This window comes from Styela clava, chromosome 5, assembly GCF_964204865.1.
Source record: "Styela clava chromosome 5, kaStyClav1.hap1.2, whole genome shotgun sequence".
NCBI classification, from domain to species: domain Eukaryota; kingdom Metazoa; phylum Chordata; class Ascidiacea; order Stolidobranchia; family Styelidae; genus Styela; species Styela clava.
This window is the reverse complement of record NC_135254.1, coordinates 18,477,802-18,503,881: the sequence shown is the minus strand read 5'-3', so window position 1 is coordinate 18,503,881 and position 26,080 is coordinate 18,477,802. Positions and strand designations below refer to the sequence as shown.

General features: G+C 33.9%; 1 protein-coding gene across 4 annotated transcripts; it reads left to right on the top strand.

The window, feature by feature from the left end:
• Positions 1-529: 529 nt before the first annotated feature.
• On the top strand, positions 530-26,080 carry LOC120344332 (protein unc-13 homolog B-like). 4 transcript variants are annotated; one of them, XM_039413496.2, is made up of 28 exons: positions 530-687; positions 8,782-8,928; positions 10,602-10,746; positions 11,447-11,567; positions 11,643-11,772; positions 12,351-12,469; positions 12,546-12,715; positions 13,612-13,727; positions 14,381-14,544; positions 14,833-14,977; positions 15,286-15,354; positions 16,049-16,138; positions 16,529-16,654; positions 17,514-17,650; positions 17,917-18,126; positions 18,698-18,794; positions 19,043-19,186; positions 19,597-19,752; positions 20,262-20,405; positions 20,912-21,009; positions 21,442-21,568; positions 22,058-22,108; positions 22,974-23,054; positions 23,270-23,417; positions 23,705-23,800; positions 24,189-24,348; positions 24,654-24,780; positions 25,036-26,080. In XM_039413496.2, the coding sequence occupies exons 1-28, from the start codon at positions 610-612 to the stop codon at positions 25,189-25,191; spliced, it is 3,552 nt and encodes a 1,183-aa protein (XP_039269430.2). In that variant the 5' UTR covers positions 530-609; the 3' UTR covers positions 25,192-26,080. The 4 variants fall into 4 exon arrangements, with proteins under 4 accessions (XP_039269430.2, XP_039269432.2, XP_077968743.1 ...); XM_039413498.2 differs by lacking the exon at positions 530-687 and adding an exon at positions 6,035-6,303; XM_039413497.2 differs by lacking the exon at positions 530-687 and adding an exon at positions 6,297-6,436.

Genomic DNA, 26,080 nt, shown 5'->3' with positions numbered 1-26,080 from the left:
TTCTTTATCTCGGCTGGCGGCAAAAATGATTTTTGAATTCGTTGCCAGCCACGACGACTGATTATTTTCCTCGACTTTGCCTATAATCTTTTAGAACAGAATAAATAATGAGGGAATCTGCAATAATTTATAATATTCACTCGTAATGACATGAAAATTTAATATCAGCCAGTCAATCATACTTAATATGTCTTGTGAGATAAGTAGTTCGTTGTTAGAAAAAAGTTGTAATATTTAACAGAATTTACTTGTAATGTTAATGTATATTACAAGGTGCTGTAATATAATTGAAAAAGTCACGCATGAAATCGGATTACAACTAGTAAATTTGTGGCTGGTCTTTCATGGGACAAGGAAAACGGCGTGAATGCATTGACGACCAATAAATCTATTGATATATATATACTTGTGTACTGTAAAATTCGATTGGTTTCGCTTCTATTATGATATAGTAGGCTGAAGTGAGATAAGATGCCAATTCTCACATGGGTGGGGAAATTTGACTCTTCGGACTATATAATAACTTGCTAAGCAATCTTCTTCAACCTGATTTTAGCTTATCAACAAGTGTTGTATGTAGCCTACTTGAGATAAAGTATTGGAGTAGTCATGTTGTTTTCATTTATGGACGTACTCAGCCTTGCCCAAGAATCAGCTGAAAAACTGGGCCAAACTATGATGAAAAAGGTAAGTAATTCGTTAAAGTATTATTTCCGTGATTCCTTGTTTTGTCCACAATTGTCATTTTTGAATCAGTATATAAATGAACTTAATATTTGATGTAAAATCAGTATTTCAGACTCAGTATTTTATTCGCGCGAATGAAATAAGTAATTCAAACGTAAGAATTCGAAAAAAACGACTTGTTATAAAAATTTTGAAATTTTTTTGAACCTCCTAAGATTATTATTATTAAGATTATCATCTTCAACTTTGTATCAACTTGGAGATTCAAATTGAAATCTCCTGTCCGTATTCTTCAGCGCGGACTCATATTGCTCAGCTCGGTGTAAAAAGTAAGCAAGTTGAAACTCTGTGCCAGATACGATAAACATTCTGAGCTTTCATTTGCTTGTTGTTTATGTGGAATATATTAAACTTCTCTTTATCTGGCGTCATATATAGGTCGAGGCCAATCATCCGCCCAAAATATGATTGAATTCAAAATGAGTATTAAATTTGAACCTTTTACAAAGTTTTGTATCCTGCTTGATCACGCATCGTGTCGGATTTCTATATAAACCATTCATCTCATTTGGGTACTTTCTGTCGAAAAGAATAGATTTTGACAAACTGAATCAAAATAATGTATTATCTAACACTTTGAATATATTTACACACAGTATATATCATAATAATATGATAATAAAAAGATAGTTATATAACACAATTCATTATATTATATTGATGAGTGTTATGCAATAAACGTGAAACGTTATTGTCGTATTCATGCCAAATACGATTTTCAAAATGTTAGTCAGGAAGTTTGTGATTTGGTAACTACTTAGGTTGAAAACTTTACCGTGATATTGCCCCATTCCTATCATGTATTCTTTTCACCACACATTGAATAGGTTTAGTTATATATTTGACGATAAGCGGGTATACTCTTGTTCAGAGGTCATAGCGTAACCGCCTGATACTTATTCCGAAAAAAAACTTGAACTATTTTCAATATGCGATATTCCGCCGAAAAAGTTTTAATGGAATTATGACTTGGCACCAAGTGGCAGTAGAGATCCGTGTTTTGTGATCGGTTAACGAGACGTTAATTCATTTCCTTCATGAGGCATAATAAACAGAAGAAATTTAAAAAAAAGTATTCAATGTTATGAATAAAACATAGCTACCAACTACAATTAATCGGTTTAAGTAATAATAGGTTATAACCAGCGGTAACGTACACATAATAGACCACTGGATAAGCATTCATTGTGAATGCAAATGTCATATAAATCCGCCTAGAAGCATTATTCTTATAATCCATCATTCTCAATCATGAAAAGTGTTGGTGGTGTATGAAACGTCAAGAGTATGCCAGTACCTCAGTACCTAAAGTCAGTGGAAGCTAGAGTATAGTCCCAACAGCAAAACTGAAATGCTATCATACGAATGCATGGTATATCAAAAATGCTTGAAGCTTGGTTTTGGTATAGATTTATAATGTATATACCGGTATATTGATATCAACCATCATTTTCATCGTAATCACAAACATTTTTAGATAAATGGTTGATCTGCGGGCAATATACCAGTTACGAACCTTAACTTTTCATCATTCAGTCATTTGGTTGTTTTAAGTGTCATAGACGCGACAAGCTCTTACGCAAAGAAAGTTATGTTTGTGATTTACATTCGGTAAATTTGCTCAAAAAGGTTGGAATGTAATCGGCTGAATATTCCTATCGAGTAAAAATGAATATTTGAAACTCTAAGTATTTGTATGTTAATAAAAAGGTGCACGTGCTTTTTAAATGTGATGTTGCGAGATATTGATTGTAACTGAATACTGCTAAATATCGAATTTCGCTTTTTATAGAATCCTCGATTTACTGAGTGATTATTTGCTTTCTTTACTTAATTAAGAACAATCTTTATTATGACCATAAAAATACACTTGATATTCATTTCGAGATACTGGATATCAAATGAAAATCAGGTGACTTAAAATTTTCTATCAAATTAAGGCTTAATTTTTGACCCAAATATCTTCAAGACGAGATGCTTTTTGGAAATGAAGATGAAAATATATTGAGCAATTTGAAATTGAAAAATAATTTTCTGATCTATCCAACGCTATTTTAACACTTTTAGGTACGTTAGGCCTCGCAAAAATAGGTAGACACAGTGCTTTGTCCAGATGAAGAGTAAAATAACTTTGCACAACGTATTGGGCAGTACAGCCATTGTCGCTGTTCTCGATTAATGGTCTATATTCTATACCAGTACCTATTTTCCCCATACATATTTGCATATATATGTATTGTCACGGAATCTCGAATTGCTTTAATAACATATGACGTCTTGGCTACAAAACAAGCGTCTTCCCGGTTCATACTACGTTTCCTGTATGGGATGCATGCATATTGTAAGGCATATAGGTGTGAGTCACCTACCGTCCTTGTAATATCATTCTAATTGCGTTACCTAAGATGGCACAGATGGAGACAGTCAGTCTATTATTGGAACCGAAGATAGACTTAGTCATGAAGTTGGCTTACTAAAGTTGGGGGAGAACAGATACCAATAGTATTTCGATTTTTGGTGAATATTCACTGAATGTTCTAATTTTAAATTATGTTTCTTAAATGGGGTAAATTCGAAAATTTCATCTAATTTGTTATAATGTAAACATCAGAATATAGATCGAGAACTTTTGCTTCGCAGCGCAGTAAACGAATTCATATCATATCAGCAAGAGCGTGACAAATGGGGTCGGATATTTCGAATCGAAAAACTTCCGATTTTTCCAAAAATATAGTCCCTTCAGTCATTCGTGGTTGCTTTTCCAGAGCATTTTTCGAACTATCGTCCCATTTAAAAATATATTTTAGGAAGGCATTTGAAATATTCGATTGGAGCAATGTTTTTTCTTGTTACCATCAACACACAAGTTATACAACTTTGGAAATAATAGGGAATTTTGTAGTCGACGAAGGTTGGAGAATTTATAATACTCTAGTGTTGGCTTTAACAATAATCGACTAGCGACCGATGTCTACCGACCGATACTTGTCCTAACTACATAAACGGATTTATAATTTTGGATCAACTTTGGACACATCATGTTCATTTCGGAAACATTTTACAAGATAATAATACCCAATTACATGTACCTGAAGGTCACGCATCGGTACCAGTATGTAGGGTCTGAACTGCAGCTAAGCAAAGAGTTTGCTGAGAAATCGGCGCACAACCTGACGTAGACGGATAATCACGACAAAATAAAGTGTTCGCATATTTCCTAAAAACTGTTCCCATAATGACAAACAAAACAGCAAATTTTGGGGTGAAAAATCGGGTTCTATGGGTATTAAAACAAATTTGAGAAAACAGCAGTTAGGCCGTCTAGCGGCTTCAGTCATCTTGAAATATTAAATTTTGTCCATTAGTTGCAAAGGAAATCGAATTTTTATCAACAACATTAACCACCGCAACAGCAGCATTAAGAATTTGGCAAAATGATGTCTCAATTTCGTGTCCAATAAGCAGTGCGGAAATTGGCAGCGCCACTGTTCTCTGAATAACGAATCTGAAACTGACTCTATAATACAAAACAACGGCTCATGTTCAAACGCAACTGAAATTATCGTTTCGTCAAATCATTTTCCTCACCAACGGAAGAGGGGTAGTGTAAAAATTAAGGTGAATTCAGTGGTGTTAACAGATAGCATACACTGCTAGTAGGATCATACGGTTTACATTTACCACACAACGAACATTTTCAGTTTGGCATCTTTTACGAAAGAATGAATGTAACTAGTTAGATTCAAGTCATAATTTTGAAATATAATTCGAGAGAGAAAAGTTACAATTTCAAGATGGAAATTTCAGTTACTTCTTGACAAGCCAAATAGTTGTTCGAGGGTGCAGTAAGCAATGAGCAATAGCTAGTTGTCTAAACTTATAGTTATTGAATTGCTTATAAAGTGTAACTTACTCGAACGTCACAAACAAAATTCGAGTAGGTTTCAAAGAGTCCAATTTTAATTTAATACTTTTAATGATATATTCCAAAAAGGTCGCGCCACAGTTTCTGTGTTTATTTAGTGGGTGGACCGACAGGATGAAGTTATATAGCTTTACACTGTTTGTGAATATTGATAAAAATACGTAACTATTACCTTGTCTCGAATAGTTAATCTGAGGACAAGCAGACGCTAGAGTGGTTAGCTTGCTCAATGTCTTGCATCATCTCGGAGACAATAATTGGCCTTTGTCGAAAAAAAACAATTTTATTGTATATCGCTAGCGTAAACAATATTCTACATTCAACTATATTGACCCGAGAAAGATTTTTTTGTTTATCAATCGAATAAATATTTAATGCAGGTGGGTTTTACGTTATTGTCAAATGCGTGGTTTCTTAGATAAAGAATTGACTTCTTGAGGTGAGCGTAGAACGAATAGTCGCTTTATATTTTGTAGACCAAGAATTGTATCGTCTGTTTACTTTGTGTAAATTCAGAAAAAATTCACTCGACATAAGCTATTTTTTATGCAGCATGCAGAAAAAATAATAACTAAAATAGAGAAGCAATGAATGATGTTGTAGCATAGAAAAAAAATCTCTATTTTATGGGCAAATACTGTTGTTCCAACCGTATTATCGACTACTTACACTCTCTATTCAATTCTAACCAAACCAGCCAATCATTTGAGATTCTGGTAAAGATTGTTCACAGATAGTTTTCAGACGCAGGATGTCCTAATAACTTATCTCTTTATTTACCATACTTGGTAGGTTTGCATTCCCCTCAAATCATGGTTGTGCTTGTTAAATCTATCCTACCTTGGCATAAAATGTTTTATATAATAATAATGGCCAACATATTGCCTTCAAGTTCATCTCTATTTATAACCTATATATACTATAGAAGGATCAGCTAACTACATTAAAACAGAATCACACAATTTTTTTTTTGCATTGGTGCAAATGTGATCCCGTTTCAACATATGAATTCTACCCTTCTTGATTTCCATTTTTTTTTATCGATTTCTTGGAATGGCCATGCCACGCTGCTTTTATACATCCGCTTCTGTTTAGACTCAGACCGTCAGGCTAGGCCATTGTGATCTAAATTATTTTAGTCATTCAAGGTCTTAGTTGGTTCCACCAGTAACTTGTGCTCTATCATGAAGGGCTTATGTATTTCGCTGATACGAAATTTAACACTTATGAGTCTATTTCGCTTTTGCAGCTCGCTCATGGATGAGTAATGAATTACCATGAAAACGATTTTGCCATGCCATGATATCAACCCAGATCTTAAAATATGATATTTTTCCTCACTTAGTCTACAAATTCTGATTTCAAATACTTATTACTTTGATGACATAGTCATAATCTAACAGAAATACAAAATTCGAAGTACATAGTTTAAATCATTTCATGTTACTCCAACCTAAAACGACAATAAAGCATTGAGTCAACAATACACTGTTTGCACGCAGTCAAGGAAGTTCTTCTCGTTACGACAAAAAGTTTCAAAGATGAGTAACAATATCGAAACCGAGTTTTCAAACTCTCACATACTAACACGGTCTGGTGGCCGACGGCTGCGCAACAGAAACTGGAACAAGGTTTGCTGTGCTTTACTGTTTCCTTGAAAAATTTTAGTACGTATTTGATCGTTATTACCGACATTGCCGTTTTATTGTTTAATGCTGTTTCGGAAAGTACTAACGGAAGAGAAGCATGTTTTCCAGACTAAAGGTAAGAAAATTTATGAGACGTGTTCAGCACTTGTTGTACGAGTAATAAATAGGCGAAGTATAGGGAAAATATTATGATGGTTGCAAACGAATGTGTTAGTTAGTGAAAACTGGTCGCAGATCTTTACCAACTCTGTTTGCATGTGACTCCTGTAGAGCATATTGATACAGCCATTTTCTTGGAAATATCCGACAGTTTTTATTGAGAATCACGCGCAACTCGAGTGGCAAAATTCATCGTATATATGTATTGAAGGAATATTTCACAAAAATCAATTGTACATCAATAAATTTATGATAGCTACAGTTACCACATCGCGACAACGGTCTAAGCAAGGTGACATCTGAACTCGCATCAATTATGAATGTAAACCGTTATTTAGGCATTTGCTATAATGAGTAAAACCGACATCGCTGTGTTGCTAGAATATATATTTCTCTCAGCTAGCCCATAGTCGGAACATGTTTCATTTGTGCATATGGTATGGTTAATGGTGAACAAGAATAGGATTTCAATATATCCTCGGGAGACGGTAAAGCTAATAAAGCGACTTGTGCATATGGCGACCAAACCGATTTCTTTATGGCCAGTGCATGGTCACTGGTATTGCTTGTTGATTTATTTTTTTAGCAACAAAAGGATATACAATTTTATTTTCTAATTGGTCGCACGACATCATCTGTTGATAACCACCAACTCATGGGTTTAGGTTTATGACAAAGTATGCGTTTTATTTGATACTTTGCAAGAAGTTCATCGTTCTAAAATATATATTAGTATTCATTTACAAGCTTGCTGCAAACGCTCTTATAGGTCATTTGTTGAACTTCCTTTAGTGAATTTCATAGAGTGAATGTTTGAAGCATGTACATACCTTAAGTTATCGTCATGGTGAACATGATACATTTCACATTATACAATACAAGGTTTCCAATTCAGCAATTTTATTGAAGTATATAAGACCAACGATGAATCGCTATGTACAGGCGTGATTTATCCCAGTTATATACTCGACTGCGTATAAAATTAGACTTTTTGTTTTTAGCATATAGCTGGTACTTCATTATTCTGTATATGTTTTGTGACGGTAAATTGATTTTGCTATCATGCTACCTATTCATATGCTTAGTTTGAATAAAGTGCATTTCCTTGTGCCGGATTTGACGCATTAGCGCATCTATTGTTTTAATAAGATGTACGTCCATCAAATTAATAAGCATCGTACCCTGATATGACATCATACATAAAAATATCACTATTTTTACTACTTGTAACTTTGCGCTTGCAACGAATCTCGTTGGCCTAATTTTGAAAGAAATATAATTCGTGTAGATTTTTGTCTTTTGTATCAAAATTCAAATGTCAGCAGAACATGATGTCACAGGTGACAAGCCTACCGTTCAAAAGAGCAGGCCCATTGCAGATATGAATATTATTAGCGCATGGGGTTACTATCAGGCTGCAAATGTGTGGAAAAGAGTAAGAATCATATTTTGTCATTATTTTATTTAAATTATTTAGGGATAATGGAGTAATTAAATCCTCTATTTCAACAACTTGGCACTAGATTTTATATTTTTACACTAATAAGTATCCGAAACGTTAATTTATATGTTTACAACAAACAGATTTATATGAAGTTGATGTCACATTCTCAACAACAACTTTTCTGCACATAGCACTCTGTATTTTTGCTTGCACTTCCACTTGCTTTGATCAAATACTTTGATAAAACAGCCCAACTACTCTGTTGATTCGTATTGTATTCTGATAATTTGAAATCAGTGTTAGATTTATCGTGTTTGCTTGACTGTTAAATACCGCTGTATGAGTGCTCAATTCTAGAATTCCCAGCCAGAGCATGCTTGAGCGGGAATAGTTTAAATTAGAGGCGGATGTCCTATTTTGCATAACGATCGGCGTGGACAGCATAACACAACTACGATGCGATGCAAACATTTTAAATCTGGAATACCCATAGATATATAAAAGGACATTGTTTCCTTAGTTTTTAAGTGCGTTTCACATGAAATACACACAAAAAAAATATAAGGCGTCATTTTCGGAATACCAACCACACATCAAAACGGAAAAAAACTATCGTGTGGTATATACGCCGACTAACCAGCAATTTATACGTCAAAATGAATAAATGATATTGAATGAATAGCAATATTTTAAGGTATATTTGAGATGTTTCATACGGTTGCCTTAAAGAGGACGTTCAGTTACAACAGTTACTTTGATATACAGATATATAAAGTTCGATAAAATTATTTTTACTTTACTAATTAAAGTTTATTTTATGAATAAACATTTTTTTCTAACCCTTTTTTATATTTAAGGGATCCAATAAAAGAGCTGGAGTCAACTCAGCGATTGCTGAATCCAGAGCTCTGTTAAACGACGAAGACTTGAAACTTCATGTTTACAAGAAGACGTTGCAAGCCTATTTATATCCAATCACAAACACCACTCCACATAAGTTCATTGTAAGTTTTCTTTCTTCATATTTAGTGACTTTGTTTGGGAATTTTCAGCTACTTGTGTGGCTTTAAGGACTTAGATATCATCCTCTAGTTCCGACTTCCTTTTAACTCGAAAAGTAAAATTTGCATAGATTTCTATAATCAGCATACCAGGCGATAAAATACTCGATAAAAGCAAAAATGGATCAAAATAAATTAATTGTTAGAAAAGTAAGAAATCCCGTAATATCTTGTCCTAGTTATGATTTGTGTCTTCCATTATTCACACCAGCGACAAATTTATATTTTGAAGTAGATTATAAACAAAGGAAACCTGAAGCTACAATAACACTCAACGTTATAAATAGAATCTTAGCGTACCGACAAGAGCAATGGAAAATCTTGTCTGCTAGTGGAAGCATGACAAATTGCTCAATTATTTTGCTGAGTTTTACTATACTAACAGCAGAGATGCGTCATTGCATGTTGTGCACAACTTTTTGCATTCCACTACTTATACTTTTTATTCTCAGCGTTTCCTTATCAAAACGCAGTTACAATCTTAGTCCAATTTACTTTTCCTATTATAAAATTAAAGAGAGCATATAGTAGGGCCTTAAAATGATGAATATCACAAACGCGATTGAGCTTTGTGGGAAATGCTGACACGAACGACGTTTAAATAAGCGATTATAAGTTAACTATGCGTTTGATGGTAATGTTATGATGTGTGAAAAGCACCTATAGCATAAAAATAAAGCCATGATGTGTTTGGCACCACCGTTTTTACCATTTCAAGCCATGGGAGTTCATATTAAGTAATCAGCATGCGAGTATTACATCAGGCGAATGCGACAAATATCTGATAATGTAAGCGTAATATTGATTTATTACATTGATTAAGTTTCAGACGCTTTGTGACCTCGCATTAGTTTGCAAAGAATTTAACATGTTTTGCATCTATATTGCTTTATAAGGATTCAGGATCTTAGTTTGCTTAAGCCAATGCTATGTAGAATTGATACTGATCGTTTGTACCCAAAAGTTTAATATCTAAAGTTATTCAATTTTGCAAGAATTTGGTGGGTTTCAATCGTCGTCCAGTTGTATTTTCGATTTTAAAACTGAGCTTGTAATCTATTAGGCAAATCGATTGTAAGGAAATCAAGCATAATATGTTTGATAATATTTGTTTGGACCTACCATCCAATCGCTTCTCATTTCAGGTGAATAGTTTAGCATTCTTGCTACACATTACAAAATACACTTCTTTCTATCACCAATCAAACGCCAACGACGTGGAGATGCATTCCAATACCAAACATTAGTTTAATTGTCGCACATTACATACTTGTGGCAAAGATGTCCACTCACCTAAAAACGCGAATGATGTAAATAAATGTCATCGCGGAGAGAAGCAGTTGAACATTTAAAGATAAATCTTATGGTCCTAGCTCACAAATCCAGGCCAATTATAACCACCATCAATAATATTAACGACAACAACATGTCATGGATAAAATTAGGTTTGCATAAGTGCACAACCTTAGCTAAGGTTGATTTCCAAAATGCATGCATAAAAAAGTGATATCGCATATAGACTTGTTTTTAGGCCTATTTATATTTGCTTTGCGTTCTTGCGATATTATCATCGCATCTTATATTTTATGTAAATTTAGATATTTCCCAATTTGTAGGTATGGACCGCTAAGAAACCTGCGCATTGCTATGAATGTGAAGGCTTGTTATGGGGTTTAGCGAGACAAGGACTACGTTGCATCGATTGTGGAGTAAAATGCCATGAAAGATGTCAAGACTTACTCAACGCTGATTGCTTGCAAAGTGAGCTAATGAAATTAGTAGTAGTCAAACTATAACTAGATAGCAATCTGTAGCATTGATTTGTAATATTTTATTCTCTTAAAAATTGAAGCATCCATGTATAATTTATTATATGAACAACTTATCTATACGCGATAAGTCATTAGTGCATATACAAATTATTAATGGACCAAGTACAGCACACTGATATAAAGCAGCTGAACAAAACGAACCATATGGCTCACTTTCTTCCTAGCAATGTCGAGTTTCGCATTCAGGAGCTGAAACTAGCTGACCTGGATTGCCATTTAATGTAATAATTTAGGATTGCAAGGCGCAAAAGTGTCTGAATATCTGTCATTTCTAAAGAAACGGAATCAATCAGTAACGCTTCATCCAAGCTCATCTTGAGATGGTACGTGAATAAACCAAATTGTATCATATGGAAAATACCGTGAGACCTGAGTGTACTATTTTAAATTACAAAACACCAAATGCTTCATCGTTACAAGTCAGTAAATGTTTAAATATGTGCAGTGCTTGCAATTTGATAAGATACCATCTACCAACATCCTTCCTTGTTTAAACAGATTTGGTCGTGACTAATGTGATCGTCGTCTAATAAACTGTTGCTCCAGGCCCGTTTATTTAAAATTACGCTTTGTATTGTTTTACCTTGACTAAGCGTATTAGCCAAATCTCATTTGAATTTCTCATTTAGAGGCCGCTGTAAAAAGTTCACAACATGGCTCATCGGATAAGACACAGAACATAATTGAAGCAATTCGAAGCAGAATGGAGGAACGTGAGAAAGAAAAAGGAACTACTTTCAATATGATAAGGTAATATTCAATGAAAGTTTCTGGAATATAGTTTCAGAAATGTAAATATTACAACAACATAAATTCATATTTCAGGGATTTGTTCAATATTCCTGCGGAACGACATGTGAAGCACATGAAAGCTAGTAAGCAAAGTGTGTTGGATGGAACATGCAAATGGTCCGCTAAATTATCTGTTACTATTGTGGAAGCTAAGGGATTGCAGGTAAACGTATAATGTTTACCAATGATGCTTAATTGAAAACACGGCATGGTATAACATTGAACGTAAATAAATTTCCCGTACTGTTGTGCGGTAGCAAGAAAGGGGTATTAATATTTTTTCAAATACCGCCGAGAATATCTTTGTGGAATAAATAATTTAAAGACTTAAGTGGTTCCGTATAATATATTCTGGAGAGAAAATTGATTATAATACAGCATATATTTATGTAAATGGAGCGTAATGTTAATACACTGTTTTTCCGTTGCCGCATTTCACTTTATCATGAATGCGATCGAATAAGGTATCAGTTATTAAGGCTATTATATCACTCTCGTCACTCGGTCATGACTAACAAGCACACGCGACTGGCACACATATATGTATTTACTTTCTAAAATCACCATAACCAAAAGCTACATCGGCTTGGAATTATACCTGTGACAAACACACGATTATAACCACTAGGCCTATTACACGTCAAGGTCATATAAAATATTATTTGTTAATTATTTGTGTAATCGCTACGTTAGCCAACTGTCAGTAATTTAATATAGTAATTATAATCATCAATTTTACAGGCGAAAGATAAAACTGGTGCGAGCGATCCTTATGTGACAGTCGAAGTAGGAAAGACAAAGAAAAGAACAAAAACAATTTTCAACACTCTCGATCCAGTGTGGAACGCAACTTATGACTTGTAAGTGGTTAGGAAGTAAAAATTAACCCGCAAATACGATTTGACAGTTTATTAAATCTCCGACTCTTACTTACAGTGAATGCCATGACTCATCTGATCGGCTAAAGATACAAGTATGGGACGAAGATGATGATATAAAAGCTGTTGTTAAGCAAAAATTACTACGAGAATCTGACGACTTTCTTGGGCACACTCTTATAGTGATTCACACTTTGTCAGGAGACATGGATGCTTGGTATAATTTAGGTAAACGTACACGTTTATTTATTTTACCTTTCTCACACATGGGATTATAAGACACGATCTTCCACACTATCTTCATATTTCAATTTCTGAGGAACAATTGGCGACGGCCTAGTGACTACGTTCCCATCGCAGGTTGATGATTTCAGGTTCTCAATCTGGATAGTAAGTGGACAACTCAAGATCAATCGCCGATTACCCAGCAGTGAGTGATTGTGCAGAGCATTCTCTAGTGAGAGTATAACGAATCTCTACCGAATGTATCTTATTGTTTATGTAAGGCCGGACGAGAAATAATTCTCATTTTTTGAAATCCAAAGAAGATCTCATCTTCAAATGAAACTATGTCAACGTCACCTACCTTCGAGTAGTAGTATATATAAGAACACCACAAAACCACAGAATCATGGATGTTCGTCATTGCAGGCATTCTATCTCTTGAAATTGAGTTATTTTGTTAGCTAACGCCCATAGGCAAACATAAATCCAAATTAATGTTAAAATGGGCGAATCTCAATGGGATTTTCGTGGTGTGAATGTAAAGTAAGAAGTTTAAGATCTCTGCAAATATCCTATTTGCTCATTTATGTTGCATGGTCCAAGATTGTAACTCGCAGTTAGTATTCGGTTCATACTCGATCCACATTCACGAGAAAAAAATTCCGCTGTTATTTTTCTATTTTGAAGCGTGCAGAATCAGTAATTCCACTTTTTGTGTAGTGACACAGACGTAATACATCTCTGAGTCACGGATACTCCGGATAAATAAGTTGCAACAGTAGCAGGACGGACAGATTCAGTAAATTTAACTTGATATAAGATGTTGTTTAAGTTGAATTCTTTGATTACCAGCAGTTCTTTTGTCGAAAATCACACATATAATACATTTTATTTTACAGAGAAAAGAACGGACAGATCGGCCGTCTCAGGGACAATTCATGTTAAAATCAATGTTGAAATCAAAGGCGAAGAAAAATGTGCTCCTTATCGCCGACAATATACTTGTCTTCACGAGGTCATTTTTTCACTCATGTTTAATCATTCAATACATATAAGATCAGTCATATCATTACGTAACGGAAACCCATCGGCTGCTATGTCATGCATTTTCCTATGAAGTTCTTATTTTGTCAAGTTTCCACAACTCGGTCCAGTCATAGTTCATTTTGTATTTAGTTTTGTTTATATGGTCAAAAATTCCTGCATATGATAAAGTCGCTTCTACTAAAATGAACATTGAATAGAATGACCTTTTCGGAGGCAAACGCATATTCTTGAAAAAATAGCACGTATGTTGCATCGGACATTATAAACGTTATACCGGGTAAAACCAGTCGTGCAGCAACGCGCAAGAATGGGGACGTTCTTCACTATTTTCCACGTGAGAACAATGTTTCTATTCTTGCTGCACAAACAATTGAGTACGATGCGAATGAACAAATAGCCGGTTTCCATGTGAATTATGCATTGCGATATAAGAAATGAAAAGCAATGCCACATTGGGAGTTGTGATAACATAGGCTCTTTCCCACGCCTCTTTTTCGAACGCTTCGATCGTGATAAAAATATCTTGGTTCACGATTATTTTCCGTAAACAACTAAAATGCAGTCAAGGATGTAAAATATATTACACATTCTTGAGGAATTCAATGCATTTTTCCATAACAGAACATTTTCCACCACATAATGAAATCGAATGACAACAAGCTGCAGTTACCAGACCAGAGGGGAGTTGAGGAAGGATGGAAATTATATTTCAAAGAAGATGCTCAAGATGTTATCAGCGAATTTGCACTCAGATATGGCATCGAACCAATGTATCAAGCGATGACGTAAGTTTAATACCAGCTTCTTCTATCAATGGAATATTTCAGTTGTCAAGTTGATCTTCAATTTCGATTTTTCACCAATTGCATATTTTTCGTATCTACTTTCCAGTATAATGATAATATCTCCACGCTGGAAAAGTGGTTCACAATAAACTATTTAATATCAATGCCCCTCTTTTTTAGAATGTCATTGTTATAACATTAGAAAGTAAACTGACCACAAAAATCAATAAGTATAACCAATGTTATGGCGTTTTAGATGTATTTTAAATTCTGGCTTCACATTTTCAGTCACTTTTCCTGTTTATCATCTGCATATCAGAGTGTCGGTGCACGAGCAGTAATGGCACATTTACTTGCTAATATAACAAAGTATTTTCACGTTCTTAAACAAGAAAAGAATCAGAAAAATCAGTTTGAAGCGTCTAATTTCGGAGTAAGTTTTAATTAATAATGCTTCATTTCCAATATAAATGAAGTTCGAATCACATCATTGCGATCCAATCTTTGCTAGTCCCACACACCAACGGTCTGTCCGTCTTATTCTTATGAACCAACTCTATCTCTAAAAGGTATATCATTCTTTACACACCAATGTAAAATTTTCTGTTTTCCTTTGTTCATAATCTTGCTCAGTAAAATTAAATCTGACGCAAAGAATGTTATTTGTAGTTTGTATCTTGATTAGTCGCATTTCTCTAATAAAAAAATTGTTTAATAGGATATTTTCATTATTATTTTCAGAAAGAGAAATTTCTAAAACTTTTGGACAACTTACTCAACTCTCTCCGTATTGACATGTCAATGTACAGGGTAAGATATTTTAGCAAGCTGTTTTGAGTTTTACAATTTAGAATAGCCAAGCAGCCATTTGAAACTGCCCAAATGTGATCGATCAACAATAAATAACTGAGGATGTTGGCCTATGCTTTTGAAACATTATTTTTCAGTCTGAATTTTGGTATGGTACAGTTGTAAATACTTTGTTATATAAAACGTTGTTTAAAATTTGAATCATATTTTTGGAAGTAATCAGACATTTAAAAAGCAGTGAATTTTAGGAATATGTATAACGAAAGTGCCATTCTGCTGAATACTGTAATGATGAGATGATGGAACTACACATATGAAATTTGAATATTTATGTAGAAAACGAAATTGTAGGAGATTGACAAACCAAATTTTATTTTTCTAGATTCTGTAAGCAAGTCAGTGTGTGACTGTGGTATGAAAGTGTAGGGCACTTTTAACATTTTAAGTCTTTCACGCCAGACAATCCAAAACCAACTTTAAATATGTCTATAGTACTCTCTTGGTGGACTTTACAAAAATCAAGTAGTGAAGGAAAATGCGAGGGTTGCTTAAAATAACTTTGATTCGAAAATCAATGCCATAATCGCGGCATTTTATCTTAAGTGTTTGTTTTCCATTTCTATATACATGGCAGTTTATTAGATAATGTTTCTCAGTCTCGTCACACAACTAAAACTCATTGTCTTTTTATCAGAAAAATTTCCCTTCAACTGGTTTAGAGAATTTAGCCGAGTTGAAAGCGTGCATCAACCTTATCAATGCAATCATAGAATTCCGAGTAAAGGTTTGTTTAAATACTTATTTATATACAGGTACACTTAACTTATACGCGTGAGATTTCCTTGAAATGATAAGAAATGGATGTCAAGTTCCAACATCCACCACGCGCTGAATGATTTTTCGAATTTATCACGAAGTCATCGGCTCTATCTAATATTTAAAATGTCATGTGATACAATGAGAATATATTTCAAGAATATACATATTTTTTTTAGTAATCAAGGTAAAAGTATATTTTGTTGGAAACGTACAAATCCCACTTACCACAATCCTATATTCGTATATTGTACTCAATAGTCCAGCTGTCTACCTCTACATTACCGGCACTGTCACGTATTGAAGTTCAAAATATTAGTGTTACTTAAATTTTAATTTAAGTTTTCACTTTCTGTAGGTTTTAAATATGAAGGCAGAAAGCGATTCAATAATAGGCGAATGTTGCAGACAATGTATGCAAAAAAGCTATGAATACATGTTCGAAAACTGCAATGATATGTATGCAGACTATCTAGAATCCACGGTAAGTTTACACTGTTTCCACTTTTTCACTACAATATTCTGTTCGTATGTTACAAATAATTCTGTTTAACTGCAACGCCGTAAAATAGTAATAACTATTAATATATCATATATATATATAAATCATGTAACTTTAGCTGCGAATCTAAACGGGCGACCAAACTTTACCTTGTAACGGTATGGACCTTTCCCCGACCTTTGACCCTCGGAAAATTCCCCCTATACTTTACCATTGCAAAATTGTCAAGGCTATTTTAAGAGTGCTTTTGCGAGTTGGCGTCTGTAAAATGGGGTATGTGTTTCAAACCATCATTATGATTCATCGCATACAACAATCTGTTTTTTAAAAGTACCGGTAAAGAATTTCTGGCTAGTCTATCACAGCCTAATTTTTATTATTGCAATTGAATTAAAACTCTTAGAAAGACAGAGTGATCATTGAATCATCTGATTTTTATTTAAGTTCCCAAAACACAACTGAAAACTAACGAATAGAGTTCAAAAACGCGAAAACGAGGTAATGTTTACAAACACGCTTGAAAATCTGTCTGAGTGAGAAAAGTGTCTGAGCGGATGCGAAAAGGGGGCATTGTTACGTCACTTTTTGCATCTTGCTGATTGGCCAATGTCACGAAGTAAACAAGGAAGTCCATGCTCGGGGAAAGGTCCATTCACGTTACACGTTGCCAGTTTCTGATTATTCTAACAACCTTTTTTGGATTTGTATTTTTCCGACGCTAAAGAAGGGAGTTTGATTTAGTTAGAGCATTCGAATTAAATAGTATGTTTATGTCTTACCCCCTGGAATCGTTGTTTTCTTCTACATTGAGTTGAACTACTTCTGATTTCTTTCCATCCAGAGTGAAGCTCCGCCTGAAAATGATGACAAACCGGATTGCGGCAAAACCGATTCTCTTGAATATTGGATGAGATTAAGCACACTTTTAACACAAATTTTTGATGAAGATAAAACATCATACGCACCAATATTTCAACAGTATGTTTATTGGTTGTGTCTTAACTACGTCTGTGGTCATTGATGCAATAGTGCCCTGTTTTGTTAGTGTCCAGAGATCATTAACACTGCCTCTTTTGAATCGTTTAAAATTTGATAGCGCTTAAAATAGGCGATCGATGTATGAATTAGTAAAATATACTTATATTATTGTTCAGTATGCACAATGGTATCACAGTTCGCCAAATACTAAAGAGATTGCGATAATTTGGGGTTGAAATAACGAATATTACATCAAATGTTTACAGAAACTCGAATGTTCAACTTTTTGATATATCGGTTCAAACATTATGGAGTCTCTTTAGTGAAGATCTAGAGAAAGCCCTCTCTCTTCACTCAGCTCATACAGAATGTCAATCCAAAGAATTCATGAATTTACAATTTAAAATCAAATGGATTTATAACGAATACGTGTCGAAGACTTTGACCGACGGCGCAGGTCCGCCGAGATTTTTCAGGTAACAATTGGGTATAAATTACGTTTTAGTGATTTTTCTATTACAAAACTCCACTCGTTAAAACTTTTAAACTGACTTCTAGTTAGTATAGAAAAAAAGGAAATTTTTTTGGCACCAAGAAAATCATCATCCAATGCTCAAAATTACTATATTACGGTCCGCAATGCAAAACCATCAACATAAAAACCGTAATTCGATATCTCATACGAGTAGTAATATGAGACAACATAGAATTCACACACAAAACATAGTTTTTTAAATAAAGTGAATTGTACATTGACTCCATGATAAATAGCTTATTCAGTAATAAATATTATATAGGTATAGAAGTTTAAGACATCGTTATTACCCGTGTTACCGTAAATTTACGAATATACCTAATTGGAGAGAAAATTTTTGAAAGTTGTTTCCAACCCGCGAAGCCAGTATGATGAGCGGGGTATCCCACTAATTACTATATTGAGTGTATGTATATTTTGATTCTTTGCAACCGAGCTCTTTTGATTTAGCGATTAATTATTTCTTCGGTTTTGATTCAAATATTGGTAAATCATTGTATTCTTAAATTTAGCCTGTTCGAGCCTTTCACGACTACATGGCTGAAAGACAACGAATCGGATTCGATTAGCATAATGCAGGCTGCTTTTGTACGTGATAAGAAACATGGGGTAAGTCTTTATGCTGAACGAAAGCAAAATTAAACTGAAATTGGGCTGATCACTTGCAATTCTTAACTTGTTTTGAAGGCCAACTGTATACCACTACTTGAGTTCAGAGGATTTAATAGCCAAGGCCAATTATGAGTCGTGACATGTGACAACCATACCCGAAATATGCCACTGTCACTTACAAAACAAAATATCAAGCCTGCATTTTGTAATGATTTTTAATTTGTTTCTAATTTTTTTGTGTTTAGTTCAAAAAAACTTCGGAGCACTCTTTATTCTCCAGTTCGATAGTCGACGTTTTCTCGCAAGTCAATCAGAGTTACGGTATATTGACTAAATTGGATTGTAGTGATGTCGACGTAAGAAATGGATATCTCAAGAAGTTCAGCATGGTAGTAAAATTATATTGAATGTTTGTACTTGTGTTTAAAAATAGGTTCGAAAAACAAGTTTGGACACCTCAAGCATACAACGGTTGATGGAGTTGATGTTTTGGAGAATATGAAGCTTATAGCTCATTGATGTACGAAACAAAGTGCTTTCCATAATTTGAGACTATATTACCTTTCTGTAGAACACAAAGCTCAAATATGCTACTGATTTTCGTACAAATTGTAGTGTGGTGAAATGTTTGCAATCTTTTCGGGCCTCGCGGCCCAGGTCACCAGAACGCCATACATTTTTAAAATTATTTTCTCTTCTTCGCCTATACGCCATGCGAACGAATTTATTTTTACATTTCCGACCTGTATTTCCCAATTTTGTCGCATATGTCACCGAGTACACGTCTTCATATTTTCAGAACATTGAAACGGTTTTGATAGCATATTCAAAACTGATACAAAGTACATTTCCTGAACATTGCAAAGATATTGAGATTGCTTGTATATTGATGAACAATATTCAGCAGGGCCGAATTTTACTGGAAAAACTTTATCAAACAATGGGAGGAGAATCGGTGAGTTTCAATTTATTTATAGATGAATAGGAGAAATAGACTTTCATACATTCAAAATCTGTCAAATTATTGATTTTGTTCAAAAATATGGTAGGATAGCTTTAAATTTCTTAGAATTGCGACAAGGCATTTCAGCAATATTTTATGTTTCGTCCTATTGTAATTTGTTCATCATAACTTACAGTACACATTTGCTGAATCTCCTAAATTAGACGGATATGGTTTAGTATGCCTCTCGTTTTTCATCTGAATTCATTCAGTTCTATATGAAATGATTGCTGCTTAAGAGCTTTCATTGAAAAAAGGGTGAGTGTTGGTAGGGAAATCGAAAAAATGATGAGATCTAACTGCGCTTAGTGATAACCTCGGCTTATGATGTTTACTCTTAATAATGAGTATTCGAATGTATGTCGTGTGTATATGAGATAAATTTTCGTTTAAAATGTCGTTATACTGCAAAAAATATGAAAATAGTTGTCAATATATCAAATTTTGTAAATATTCCACAGCTTTCAGAAGAAGTTTGTCAGATATTGACTGAAATTCAAAACAAATTGAATTCAATCCTTGACAGACTTGCTGAAGAATTTGCATCTACAAACAAAGAAAAATTACACGAAGCTTGCAGTAGTCTAGGACAACTGTTGAGAGCGGTTTGTATCTACAGAGTCTTCGAAATTTTTCTCCTACTCGATAAAACAAGCATTTGAACATTATACTGTATATTCAAAGCAGACTATTGATTTAGTGATCAACATTGCCAATACCCTTATTCAACTCAATGAAAATTCAAAAATTGTGTAAATCAATAAATTTTCTACTTACAGTGTGATCATTGTATTGACTCAACCACCCCCCCCCCCAAAAAAAAAAAACAGAAGCCATAAATTCAACTAATTCTATAAAAATAAGGACATTGTATGCAACACTGGGACTTCTGTTTGTGTATGATTTTGCTCCGAAAAATTAGTAATCCAGAACATTTTGCAGTCATTTCTGTTTTTTTTTGGGGGGTTCACCGTGCCTTACCGAAACTACAGTCGCCATTCTGTTGCCAGTAAAGAACGCGAGCACGGGCACAATTTGTGGTTTATTCATATAGAGTACTGAATATTATATATTTTTGAGTGTATAAGGCGATCAACATTCTATTATTTAGATCAAAGGAAGCGGGATGGTTGCTCCAACAGCAAGTACAAAACCCACCAGAGAATCTGATGCAGTTATTAAGCCATTAATGGATGTTCTTGACACATGGTAAATACTTTTCATATGCTAACTCAATATAGTATTGTCATATATTCTCCATACTAAACAGAAAAATCCTGATTAATATTTCACTGAAAAAATAGAGAAAAACAATTACATAATGATCGAGAGCCCTGAAACTAAAAAACGTGTACCTTCGAACAGCACTATGCTTGAAGTTATTGAGGTTTTTACAGTTACATATACATGTTTCAATTTTTCAAAATTTTTTTAAACACGTAACTAAACGAGGTAGTTCAGATATGACATCGAATAGACTTTATTTGCATGCATTAGTAAGGCAATGGTTCAAATTATGTAGTCTCATTAGAAATATAAACGTTCCGTCAGTTATGCTCCGAAAATTCTAGTTTTATATTGACTATATTTATTCGCTCCTGGTGTACTCACATACTAATAAAAATTTTTGGGTGATTTCAGTTTATGCGTATTTGGAAAATCATCCGAGAAAACAGTATTAAAAAGAGTTTTGAAAGAACTTTGGAAACTTGTTATAACAACAATGGAAGTTGTTGTTGTTTTGCCAGGAATCGCAAAAGACGAAGAGGTGGGTGTGATGTTTTTTTTATACGTTGTTACAAATTTAGTTCACTATAGAAATAGGAGAATTATAACAAAATAATTTTTAAACAACCATTTGGACCATGAAAAAACACTTTTCAAAATTCTTTATACAGTAGTATAAGTCATTTAAACATTATATTTATTAATTAACATTAACATTTAAGATACCACGTCTCATATGGATACTGCTTTACTGGATTGCTTCTTTTGGAATATGCGTTTTTGATATTTATTCTCTTCCTCCTTGTATTGAAATAGGTTAACCATTCAAAATAGGGGATTCTGAACGAAGCCTTTTGAAGCTTCAAGTAAAAAAATCGGCGCTACCGAAGTATGTGCACAAAATGGCGCACAGCCTGAACACTAACCTGGCACACATACTATGTTCAGGTTGTGCGCCATCTGGGTGCACATACTTCTGGAGGTCCAAAATTTTTTCTAGCTACTACATTATTGAGTTTTACCATTACAGGAGTGTCAATCTGATCCCGAGCAAGATAATAAATTTCTTTCCGCACTTAAGGTATATTCATGTCATGACATGTGTGGAATTAATGATGGCCGTGTTTGCACTTCATACTTTCATGATATTGTATTGAGCTAAAAACCAAGATTTGCCGAATGAATCGTCCCATCCATTTTGATTTTGCCAAAGCAGACTTTTGAAGGGCGATGCATGTGCTCATTCAAATTCATCTGATATTTATACATCTCGAAATCATCGACGATCAAACATTGAAGTTCATTACACAAATTATATTTTCATCTCACGAATAATGCCATTCCATCGATTCACTAACTATCATCTCACAAACAAATTCACAATACATGTTTCATTCACCAATGCCCATTTTGTACGACGTTAAGTATATCCATATCTAGTTATAGAATTGCATGATACATTTCATGAGTGTTTTGTGTGGTGTGGTATTCAATCAACATTTTGGTATGGACACCATTCATTATAGTTAGTCATTTATAACAATACTAATTTCAGTATTGTAAAAAGCATGATATATATATTGTCATTGCATGTTGTGTGGAATATTTGAATAAAATATTATTGGACTGAAGGCGAGGCAACTAGTTGGAGACAAAATAATAAGTCCTAACACACCGCATTTGTCGTTGCATAGTTGGTGCATGAGAATATCTCGTGATTGCTCAGTTTGCTGATTGATCAATGTCGAGAACATAAAGTTTAACACATTACGTACAAACGCTATCTTCAAATGGATATGCATGGCTTTCAGAGTGCTGAAGTGACCCAACTATATGAATAAAATTAACCATATTGCAGCTAGTACTTCAATGTACTAGCATTCGGTATCGTTTCTTTAATATTTTAATCATAATTTATAGAATTCTGATTTTGTTTAATATTTCAGGATGCTGGACGAGAAGATGCATCCAAAAGCTTGACACCAAAACATTGCACAGTATTGGAGACGGCTTTATATCAGATAAAGGTAATTATATACTCAAAACAGGGATCCGCTTGAGACGTTAATATAAATTCACAAATTTCCGTCTTTGGTGTTCACTATTGAATTTATCTTTATGGAATTTAACTTCGTACGATACCATTGTTACAAACTCTGTGTTACATTAAGCTTTTAGCGAAATAACCCGAATAGGAATCCACTAAAGTGCATATAAGCATTTGCTGTGATTTTATATTCAGGACTACTTCCACGCTTCTGGAAATGGACTCAAACGAGGATATTTAGACAAAAGTTCAGAACTAAAGAAATTGTCGTATGCTCTTTCACTATATACTCAAACTACGGACGCGCTCATTAAATTATTTGTACAAAGTCAAAAAGAACAAGGTATTTAAATAACAAGTTATAAAGTAACACTGAAGTACATTTCAATACTATTTCAACTGGAATTTCCAGTTATACTGAAACCGTACAAACGCTTTTTTCCAAAAAAACTTCCCAATTTGTTTTATATGCAATGCTTTCTCGTACTTTTCATTCTGGTTTGACTTTGCCTACCCAATTTATCGAACGTCGGCAACGACAAATCGGGGAGCAGTAAAAGTTGATGTCACAACATGAATTTCATGCGCTTTCATGTGAAAATATTTAACTATGTATTTCTTTGAAATTAGATTCAGTGGACGAGAGTTCTTTGATGGGTGAAGTAAATGTTCAAGTTGATCTGTTCACTCACCCTGGAACGGGTGAACATAAAGTCACTGTGAAAGGTATGGGGCATTAAATGTTCTTAGAAAAAAATTTGAATCAAAACGCGCAAAATGTATGTCTACATGTCAATTTAAGTATGAATTTTTCACTAGACTCAAAGTGAAATGAACGAAGATCAAAAATCATATTGATAAAGCGACTTTTCAATAATTGAGGGGTCATAAGGAAGGCAATGTCCTATTTTTGCTTGGGATTCTTATCAACTACCAAGACTTCGTAATCGCAAATAATATTAAACAGAAAAAAAATCATTTTTATGACTTCATATTTGTTTTACCAATTCCAATCACCACTGCGCTGGATAATTTACACTCTGTGTGAAATAAAGACAATCTTAAATGGATTATGAACGAACTGTTGCAAACTAATTATTTTTTGTGCATTCAGTTATCGCTGGAGAAGGACTAAAATGGAAAGTATCTTCTATGTTTCGACCTTTCATTGAAGTTAATATGATTGGACCATATTTGGGCGATAAAAGAAGACAGTTTGCAACGAAGTGCAGAAGCAACACAGCAAGTCCGAAATATAATGAAACATTCACATTGTAAGAGAAAGTGTTATATTGACAACTTATTAATATGTTCTGATATTTATGCCAGCTAGATTGTGTATAGAAATTGATGATTAAAAAGCAACCAAAATGGTCGTTACTTTTGTTCTGTTAATTGGTACCGTTTCATAAGTGTATTTTTCTTTTACTATGCCGTTTTCCAATATGGACCGTTGATTGTCGTTTAAATATTATGGTATAAAATTTGATTTGAGATAATTAAAAATATTGTCCATATAAGTATTATACAAATGTATATGAAGCCTTTGCTTGATCCGAAAATATTTTTGATTAATTAGTCAACTCAGCAATGAAGCCACATTGGATATTTACGAAGTTCAGCTTATTGCCAAAGATTATTGTTTTGCAAGAGAAGATAAAATAATCGGAATAGCAATTCTACAACTGCGTGAAATAGTGAAACAGGTATTAAGTCAGTTTTTGTAACAAAATCAATCTATTGTGTTTGGACAACGAATAATGAAGAATTTAGTCCTAAAACTGTACATCTTTTTATGACGTAATTGTATCCGAATTCGGATTGCCAGTAATCCCATGTTATCATTGCTTTTACATGTATTGTACTTTACTTTCGATTTAATGTATTTTTCAAACATTAGAGATATTTTTGCTCTGACTTTGCTTAGTTACCGTTCATTGACTAGTTGTTTCAATTTTCAGGGCTCATGTGCGTGCTGGTGTCCTCTTGTAAACAGCATGCATTTCAACCAAACTGGTAAAACAGTTCTCAGGATTCTTTCACAAAGACTTGGAGACAATATTGCTCGAGAATTTGTTCACATCAAAGCTTCAATACGATCTGCGGAACCAGTATAATAAATAAGAACAATAAGAAGACATTAAGAAGTATAACATATAATCGCTAAAAGCTTGGAATACAGAAGTGAATCCGAAATCTGTTGACTTGTGCATCAGAAGCCTAGTCTACGCTTAAGAAACAGTAAAATATCAATACAATGCCTGTTGTACCTGCCACTGTTTTGACAATAAGATGTTTACATTTGACTTCATGCTGTAAATTGCGATTTTGTTTGAGCACTGTACGGTCCCAGGCTCCAACTGGCTTAGAACGAGATAGTCCTACAACTAAACCCCAAAACGATAGGACTCTGGAGTAGGCGGAACGTTAAAATATTTACATCAAACCAATAGATTTGATTACCTGTAAAAGTGTATAACTATCTGTGCGACTCAGATAATGATTTGAAATAACACATATGTCCAAAAACGTTTTCTTACTTAGTTTGTGCATACCTGGCACGCAATGCATAGCCTAAAAAACTAAATTGTCGTCATATACTAATCTATATACTGGTAAGTGCCTTTTGTTTAGTATTCAATCATTTATAATTAAGTATTCCTTGTTGACGACATGTCTTCTTTCTCAATGTATCCTATTGTCTGTGATGCAATTATACCAAAACACTGATACCAAGACTTCTGAAATGAACCATTTAGTATAGGTTTGCCTATGTTCATAATTTCATAGTCTCATTGCAATAATGATGTTACTCTCAATGCCCAATTCCGTACTATGTATAGTTTTTATAGTAACATAACTATAGCTTTAAAGTGTGATTATATTTACTTTTGTGTGTAAATATGTAATACATAATAAACATTGCTTTTTGAATATATGATGGTTTTGAAAAATATATCGGCGCCATATATGCCAAACAAATATATTTGCTCTTTCGCATTTATA

Coding starts and splice junctions, on each gene's coding strand:
- LOC120344332 (XM_039413498.2), top strand. CDS start 6,214: ATGAGTAACAATATCGAAACCGAGTTTTCAAACTCTCACATACTAACA. Junction 11,773..12,350: donor TGGAAGCTAAGGGATTGCAG/GTAAACGTATAA, acceptor TCAATTTTACAG/GCGAAAGATAAAACTGGTGC. Junction 23,055..23,269: donor CGGCTTTATATCAGATAAAG/GTAATTATATAC, acceptor TTTTATATTCAG/GACTACTTCCACGCTTCTGG.